The 8,617-nt window shown below is 41.1% G+C and overlaps 2 protein-coding genes across 4 annotated transcripts; one reads left to right on the forward strand and one right to left on the reverse strand.

The window, feature by feature from the left end:
- Positions 1 to 260: 260 nt before the first annotated feature.
- On the reverse strand, positions 261 to 3,582 carry fdx1 (ferredoxin 1). The gene is made up of 4 exons (XM_049752272.2): positions 3,116 to 3,582; positions 1,057 to 1,181; positions 847 to 976; positions 261 to 684 (listed from the first exon to the last, which is right to left on the reverse strand). Exons 1-4 carry the CDS (start codon positions 3,250 to 3,252, stop codon positions 576 to 578), a joined length of 501 nt encoding a protein of 166 aa, XP_049608229.1. The 5' UTR covers positions 3,253 to 3,582; the 3' UTR covers positions 261 to 575.
- Positions 3,583 to 4,347: 765 nt separating this feature from the next.
- On the forward strand, positions 4,348 to 8,578 carry LOC125987786 (brevican core protein). 3 transcript variants are annotated; one of them, XM_049752266.2, is made up of 9 exons: positions 4,368 to 4,498; positions 4,613 to 4,711; positions 5,212 to 5,255; positions 5,718 to 5,906; positions 6,130 to 6,198; positions 6,302 to 7,305; positions 7,378 to 7,515; positions 7,867 to 7,978; positions 8,421 to 8,578. In XM_049752266.2, the coding sequence occupies exons 3-9, from the start codon at positions 5,213 to 5,215 to the stop codon at positions 8,492 to 8,494; spliced, it is 1,629 nt and encodes a 542-aa protein (XP_049608223.1). In that variant the 5' UTR covers positions 4,368 to 4,498; positions 4,613 to 4,711; position 5,212; the 3' UTR covers positions 8,495 to 8,578. The 3 variants fall into 3 exon arrangements, with proteins under 3 accessions (XP_049608218.1, XP_049608222.1, XP_049608223.1); XM_049752261.2 differs by having other exon boundaries at positions 4,348 to 4,711; positions 5,178 to 5,255; XM_049752265.2 differs by having other exon boundaries at positions 4,350 to 4,711.
- The last annotated feature ends 39 nt before the right edge of the window (positions 8,579 to 8,617 follow it).

The raw sequence follows: 8,617 nt of genomic DNA on the forward strand, positions 1-8,617 counted from the left end.
ATATATATTAAAAAAAAAAAAAATGGGGGAAAGAGAGTTTACACTTTAGTTCCTTTCCATATCAGTGGCCATTATTAGCCCTGGTTGTGGCATGGTTATGGAGCTCAATCTTCACCACTGCCCATCAAACTCTTCTCTCCAAGATTGATATCACAAGAATACAAGCAACATGTGTGGTGTTCCTGAATGTGAAGTCACAAAATTGACCCTCCAAATGCTCTTATGACCCTTTGCCCAATGTACAAAAATGCAGCTCACTATGCTATTACAAAGGTTAATTCTTTTATTATTATCAGTTTTCCCTATACACAAATGTGTTCTATGTACAATCACGTGATAAAATTCTAAGGTTACATAAAAGATGGCAAACTGTCAAGATGACCAATGACAGAATTACAATAAAAATATACTTGCTGAGTGAGCTTTGCAAGCATGTCAGTCACATTCCGTTTGCCTGACCAGTCCTTGGATGTGCCATAGTTTTTTTCTTCTTTGTTTTGATAGTCCATTCTAGACTACAAATGACAGTTTTGGCAGCCCACCAAGTGTCACCGAGCATCTCCTGCAAAACGTTGCTAAGAAGAGCCATCTTGACTTTGTCGAATGTCTGCTACGCTCTCTGGAACGCGAGCCACCATGCCCTCCAGGGACTTACTCAGACAGATCTGGCAACCCAGACGTGATCTACAGGGGAAAGGAGACATTCACTTACTTTGTAAGTTACTTGTGGATCTCTGTGATTTCAATACAGAAATAAAAAGGTAAGTATATCTGTAAGTTTAAAAACACAATTTGAAACAAACTTACTTGGAAAAGTCCTATCAAAAACACCAAGTGTGTGCTTACGTGTCAGTCAGGCCGTATGCTAAATCCAGCATGTCCATTTCCTCGTCCGTGACTGGTCCCAGTTTTTTGTAGACGTCCTCGTCAAAGATGAGATGACAGGTGGAGCACGCCAGCGTTCCCTCGCATGCTCCTGTGGCCAAACATGATGAGTTATTTTATCATGTATAAGCAGCGTTCATACACGTCAGCTAAGTTTGGCCGTTTACAAACCGAAGCCATCAAAGTCGAGATCTTCATTAATGACTACGTCGAGCAGGGAGTCCCCGGGAGAGCCCTTGGCCGTTATCTTCTCGCCGTCTCTGTTGATGAATTGGACCGTCACCTTGTTTTCCGACCTGCACGGAAGTAAACCATTAAGCACATCCCTACCGAGTAAAACAATCACAACATTTTTTTTTAACCCCACCCCTTCATTGTATTCAACTCAGTGACCTTTTTTAGTAACCATGACGACAAAACCGTGCATAACGCGACTAAACACTAATCAGACAGAATCAAATTCTCTCCTGCAGCACTTGACCTTTTAAGGCAAGGCTTTAGCAAGTAAACCCCACAAACGCTTTATCGCTCTGGAAAAACAGAAAGGATAAGAAACAAGTTGCTTAGTAACCTTGAAGCCCCCCCCACCAAAGAAAAAATGAGATGGATGGCTGCAGCCTTGAGCACCCATGACAAATCTTTTTAACGCAAGATCAACTCAAGGTTCAAGCAACCTCCCAAGTAGAACACGCTCAACCGTACAATCAGCCGTCTCTCTAAACTCCTTTCACGGGTGTGATGAGAAGCGATGGAGCAAAAACATGTTCAGCCAACTAACAAAGCTAACACGGGTTTGTACTTGCTGAAGAAATAGTACAAGGTGTTCCTAAAAAGTTGACATCGTTTTATAGTCTAATAGAGTCAAATTTTAACGGGATGTTTAGCATCTAACCAAGTTCAATGTTAATCTTTAGCTTGATGTTCTATTTTTTTTTTGATGAATAGACATTTTGTGCAATCAAATATGCTCAGTCAAAGCATATTGCCCCACCCTATTTTGTTACAGTGGCTTTAAATAATTTTTAACCAGGATAGTACACTTTTTTCCCTAATCAAACATTTTCTTGTTTTGTAGCAAAAAATAAATCATTGTTTGGATAATCAGGATTTTGTTCTCAAGCAGATATACCTCAAGTTCATTTGTGATTAATTGTATTACTTTACTGGATTTTCATGTTGGCCAATACATTAATAAACCACCTTAAAGGGGCTTTACTTGCTCTAAAAAGTTCTGCAACCACTTTAGTAGTACGCTTGGGAAAAAGTATGGAATCACCACTCCAGGAGGAATTACATTTAAAATTGTAATTCTGGAGAGAGGAGGAAAAAAAAAATCACAGATTTGTCACAAAAACATTGTTTTTAATTCAAACTGTCACACTTCTAGCTTTTTTAGCAACACTCGCTTTATTCTGAGGGGGGAAAAAATGACTTTGCAGGTCGAAGCCTTGTTTGATTTGCAATTATTGAATATCACATTCATCCACAGTCCATGATTGTAGCCTGAAGGTTTATTTTTATTTTAACTTTCATTTGGCTTTTTGGTGTGTGAATCTTATTTCTTTTAGGTAGTTTCTTACAAGTTCAGTCAGTGCATTTTCTTTTATTTTCAAGACATACAGCTTTAACTTTCCTATCTTGATACTTTGAAGTCTTCAATGGTCTACCAGGTCACTGTTAAGTGGGAACAACCAATATTCTGTGATGTTCTACCTTTTTGAGTAGTAAGTTTAATGATTCTCTGTTTCAACTGGCATCTTGTGTTGGATCAATAATTTTTTCCAATTGATTTTCCACAGCTCTCCTAAGTGTGATCACTCAATTACCTGTCGACTAGAAATTCAATCTGATGCAGGTATTTGTTTCAGAACTGAAAATTACCGGATGATTCCACAAATCTTCCCTCAATTGAAATTCCATTTTTTCCCCTTTACTTGCTCTACAAAAATGTACTATTAATTAAAATTACGCTCAAAAGATAAATATTTTTATGACGATCATTATTGCCTTTTTTTTTGCCTGGGGTTGTAGATTAAAACTCAGAGTGGAGTGACCACGGCAGAGCTTAATCGGAGAATACACTCGTTTTAGCCGGTGCGGCAACTGTTAGCAGGCGTGAGCAAATATGTATGAATATGACTTATGTACCGAGGACAACAGAGAAAATAACCGGGTCGTTGCACCATCCATATTTCTGATATTTACGCTGCCTGCGAGTCTCACGACCTACCTCAGCTGCTGGGTGACGGTAGCGAAACTCCTATAACCATTCAGCCCCGAAGCACCACAACTTGCTGCCGTCCTCAGGGCATATTCACGTAAACCAGCGTGGGCTATTCTTCGGAAAGCTGTTAGCAGTGACGCCATTGGGAATACGAAGAATATGTGCAGTAGCACACTTGAAGACACTTGATCAGCTCGTCACGATGCAATGCGAGCTTTATCTCACCTTGCGCGCTAGCAAGCGAGCTAGTTACTTAAAGCTACCAGGAGTCACTCAGTCAGTGTCACGCGCATTGCGTAACCGACCGATGACTTCCTGCGGTGCTTGTTGACGGCGTGGGCACAACGAAAGCAACCACAACGGGGACATGAAATTGACAGCAACAAAAGAAAGCAAATCGCTGAAACAAACATAAACTTGATTTCTATTATGACACACTTCCCTTTAAATGTGTCTGTTTGGCTAATACATTGCTTGTTGACGCAAAGAGCCGTAGCAGGCAACTTCTGGATATAGTTTCAGAATAAAAGTTCTACCATTGCCTATTTAGAGACGCTTGCCTGCTCTAGTTCGTTGGACACCAATTATATACATGAAAAGAAAATATGAGCTCACAAGCAGTATTGGTATTTTTTTAAGTACACGATAGCTGACTAGCGTTAAAGTTAACCTTATTTTGAAGTGTAATTGTCCATAATTCTTGCGAAACCGGAAATCAACACACTAGTGGTCGTGACACTAGTCTAAGGTTATTGTGCAGAGATTTAATCTGTTCATAAAAAAATAAAAGCATCATGGTTTGTTCATTCTTTCTTAATAAATCAGAAACAGGGTTATTATGGTGAATCAAGTCCCCGTCATATTGCTGCTAAGTATAAAACAATCTTTAAAAATGGTTTGTTGCAATATAGACCGAGTGCTTGTTTAAATTTCGTATGCACGTTTTATTTTTAATATTTTTAAACTTTGAAGACCCCTGCATTAGCGAATTTACATGGCATGCTGCCAAAAACATGTCACAGGAAATTAATCTGTCAATTATTTTGTTGATTAATCGTTGAATTGGATTGGACTGGACTGGAATTGGATCCCTATATTTAAAAAACAAAACACCCAATCATTTCAAATTGACAGTGAAGAAAATATAGAAATTTAAAATAATAACGATTCAGTAGCTGGTGTCACGACTCGCCCCCTGTCAGGACATTATGTGTAGGTTGTCATTATTTCTGTCAGTGTCTGTGTGCTCGCCCCTCCCTTCCTGTGTCTACTCTCAATCTATGTACTAATCACAGTCACCTTCCTCTCGTTACCTGTCGCGTATATAAGTCCTGTCTGCGTGTCACTCCTGTCGGGTCGTTGATGTATTCATGTCTCACGTCTTTGTCGGTCAGTTCCGTTTCTGTTATCCCGTCTGTCGGTCAGTCCCGTTGTTGGTTTTGTTAGGAAGTTATGTTAGTTTGCAGGTGTTCTGTTGGTTTGTCCCCTCATCTTCTCTTCCAGCTACCTTTCCCCTTCAGTAAACCCTGATCCAAGCTGCATTTGGTCGCCCTTCTCCATTCCGATCGGTGACAGCTGGCTTGTTTGGAAAAATGTCAGAAGGTTGGTTTTCCAAAGTAAAAGCAGATGTGATAATTAATTTGATAATTATCAATTAACCCTTGCACCTATAGTTTGGTTTCAAATGTTTTCAAACAAGGACAATTTCTAGAGCAGTAGTTCTTAATATTGGTGGAGGTACTTAACCTCACAACTTTCATACATGTATTCAGCAAACCCTTCATCATTGGAAAATGTGAATTTTCCAGGCACAAACTGTAGTGACTTTGATGTGACTGAGAAACCGTTGTTATTAGTTGCTGCTGCATCAGCATTAAACTGAAAGGGCAAAGGGCAAATAATATGGAAGATAACAAATATGATTAAAAATGGCGCTTGTCATTGGCTGCTTTGGCGTTTACAACCCAGGCACAGTCTATATATGCTGCGCCTCTTGCATTTGCGAGTTGCTCGCTGTTTAACGGTGCCACATCAGGTAAGGAACCCATCTTTGATGACTCTTCTAAAGGTTTGTGTGAGGAAAAACCTGTCTTGTTGTGCAGGATGTCCAAGTCAGTGCTGTCGCTGCTGTTCCTGACACTGTCAGGTAAGAAACTACAATATGTAAATGGAAGAACACTTAGATTTTCACGTGTTTTGTTTGCCTAAAGTTAGCTGGGCTGGGCTGCAGCTCACCCACAGCGCAAATGAGGACAAGCCCTAAATAGTACTGTGCTAAATGGATAGATTACAGTGATCCCTCGCTACTTCACGTTTCCCTGTCATCACAACAGCGTACTGTACAGTTATGTAATCACAGCAATTGACCTCCTGAAGGACTGTGCTGAGATTAGATTGAGACAGTTGATTTATAGCATGACGTAATACAGTTGTGCTTACTTATCCAAGTAGCACACTTGGCAACCATTAATTTGAAATTATCTATCCTTGACAAAGGTTATTTGTTCTACTGGAAATAAGTGTGATTTTCACTTTAAAACCTATTCTGTAGTCCATTCCTGATTAGGGCTTCTCAGTCCGAACACAGTTTAATTAAGTTCTGCCACAGGACTGCAAGCTGCCCCCATCGCACCTCTGAGAGGATTGCCCAAGGCGTCGTCGCCCTTCGGGTTGTCTGATGGCTCTCAGCAGAACGACATCGTCGGACATGTTCCTGATAGCTTTCAGCAAGGAACCGAGCCATCCAAGAGATTCTTTGACAACGGCCTGGTGCAGGACCACATCAATGAGATGACAGGTGCAGCATACACCAGATAGAAAAAAATTATTTGGGCCTTACCCCAAACTGTTCCCACAAAATTATATATAGTGTGTCTTATTCAGAATGCTGAATGAATGTGATTTAAAGCTACCCCTGGTTGACTTGTTGACTGGATTAAGCGGCCTATCTCAATACTTTGGTCTAAATATTGTACAATTTATTCAACATGGGGTTTAACTGAATGCTTGCTCACCTGTAGCTTTGACCAACAACCTCCTTGAAGAGGGACTGGGAAAGGCAGAGGCAAAACACTGGTTGGCAGATGAGGGTAATTTCTAAATCAACGCCGAGTATTAATATAAAGTAAGATTTAATCTGAAATGCATAATTTGATTGACAAATGTCTTTGGTGTCTGCAAATTGTCTTTCAGTCCCTATGGATGTGCCAGCGCAGAGGAATGGAGGTGGTTGGGTTCGAGTTGAGGAACTCTCCCCTTCTTCTCGCCTTCCAGATGGTTTTAGACAGGGAACAGAACCCTTCATGTCAATCCCAGATGGTTTTAGACAGGGAACCGAACCATTTATGGCGATCCCAGATGGTTTCAAACAGGGAACGGAACCTTCCATTTCTATTCCAGATGGTTTCAAACAGGGAACGGAACCTTCCATTTCTGTTCCAGATGGTTTCAAACAGGGAACGGAACCTTCCATTTCTGTTCCAGATGGTTTCAAACAGGGAACGGAACCTTCCATTTCTATTCCAGATGGTTTCAAACAGGGAACGGAACCTTCCATTTCTATTCCAGATGGTTTCAAACAGGGAACGGAACCTTCCATTTCTATCCCAGATGGTTTTAGACAGGGAACTGAACCATTCATTCCTTTGCCAAAAGGTTTCAGACAGGGAACAGAACCTACAAACCCTATCAGGAGTGACTTTAAACTAGAAATTGAGCCCTTTGCGTCTATTCCAGACGGTTTCAGACAGGGGACCGAACCCATCTTGCCAATTCCAGATGGTTTCAGACAGGGAACGGAACCTTCCCTGTCTGTCCCAGATGGTTTCAGACAGGGATCCGAACCCTTCTTGACAATTCCAGATGGTTTCAGACAGGGAACAGAACCTTCCATGTCCGTCCCAGATGGTTTCAGACAGGGAACAGAACCCTTTATGCCCATCCCAGATGGTTTCAGACAGGGAACAGAACCCTTTATGCCGATCCCAGATGGTTTCAGACAGGGAACTGAACCCTTCCTATCGATCCCAGCTGGTTTCAGACAAGGAACTGAACCTACACACTCCATCAATAGTGGCTTAAGAGAGGAAGCTGACCGTTCCATCTCCAGGCTCCAAAAACAGAGCTGTAGCGGAGAGGTCATTGATGGAAAGTGCTACGAGTTCAACCCAACACCATTGGCCTTCAAAGAAGCACAGGTGACTACATTTTACATTGTTTTATTTTTGTGTATACTTTTTATTTGATCCATTTGCACGGTTTGTCTTCAGGATTTATGTAAAGCTCGTAACCCAGACGCTGAGCTGGCATCTGTTACAAGTGCCGACCTTCATTCCCGCCTGGTTTCCATGGTTACCAACGGCGGTGAGCGCAGCCCACAGTTGACGTGGTTGGGGGCCACGGTTAAGGCAAGTCCCTTTCATCCACCAAACGCTGAATACGTACTCGTACACTGAACTAAGGAAATGGACCTCAATTAATGAGATATAAAACGTCTCCTGTCACAGTTTTTATTAATGAGGCATAATGACCCTGAATGCAGGCCAAGGATGGTCTCGTCAGATTATGTTATCTCCAGAACAGTGTTATTCTTACCTTGGTTCAAACATTGACCATTGGACTTCTAAGTAAATGTTTCCTGTAGCACTGACATTGAATATAACCTTACTAATACAAACATGACTTTTCATATTTCATGTATATAATATTGGTGCTAGACTGGCTTGTCACACAATGTATAAATATTTGAAATGCTGCAGAACCAGCAGGCCTCATGGCTCGATGGCTCACAGATGAATTACAGTGACTGGATGCCCGGTCAGCCCAACATTCACACGGACAAGCCTGTCTGCGTGGAGATGTTCAAGATAGGTGAGACACAAGAAATGCACATATTCAGTAATCACATAAGAGTAAATAAAGAACAATATATTTCAGCAATAGCAGATTACAATCATGTAAGAGCAGTTTTATGTAGCAGTTTTAACAGAAGCAAATTATTAGTCTGGGTTGCAATCTGTTGTGAAATAAATATAATTTTATGCACCTAAAGACGCTAGGTAAAATCTGGAGACTTTCAATCTCCTTAATAATAATGAACTGATGTGATTGCATAAGTCTTTGAGGCAGTTTTGCTGACCTCAGTCACACTTTGAGCTGTACTATTAATCAAAGATTAATCGGACCGGCTCAGATAACTTGCAGTATTTGCTATTGATAAAGTGCAAGTCAGTCAGTCTTTGCACTGCGGTGCTAAGAGCAACTAAATGGTGACACAACCTGTTGCCTCACATGCCCCAACTGTGTCTTTCAGATGAAAGCTGGTGGACAGCCGCTGACTGCGATCTGAGAAGAGCATCCATCTGCTCGTACCGAATCGCTGCATAAAAATCCACAGTGACATCTTCCTCTTGGCATTTCTTCAGAACACTAGCACATTGTTATGCTTATTAAAACTATAAATGCATCCTACACTTGTTTTCCTCGCTTCACATTTCTACATAAGGCTTC

Source organism: Syngnathus scovelli, chromosome 2, assembly GCF_024217435.2.
Source record: "Syngnathus scovelli strain Florida chromosome 2, RoL_Ssco_1.2, whole genome shotgun sequence".
In the NCBI taxonomy this organism is placed as follows: Eukaryota; Metazoa; Chordata; class Actinopteri; order Syngnathiformes; family Syngnathidae; genus Syngnathus; species Syngnathus scovelli.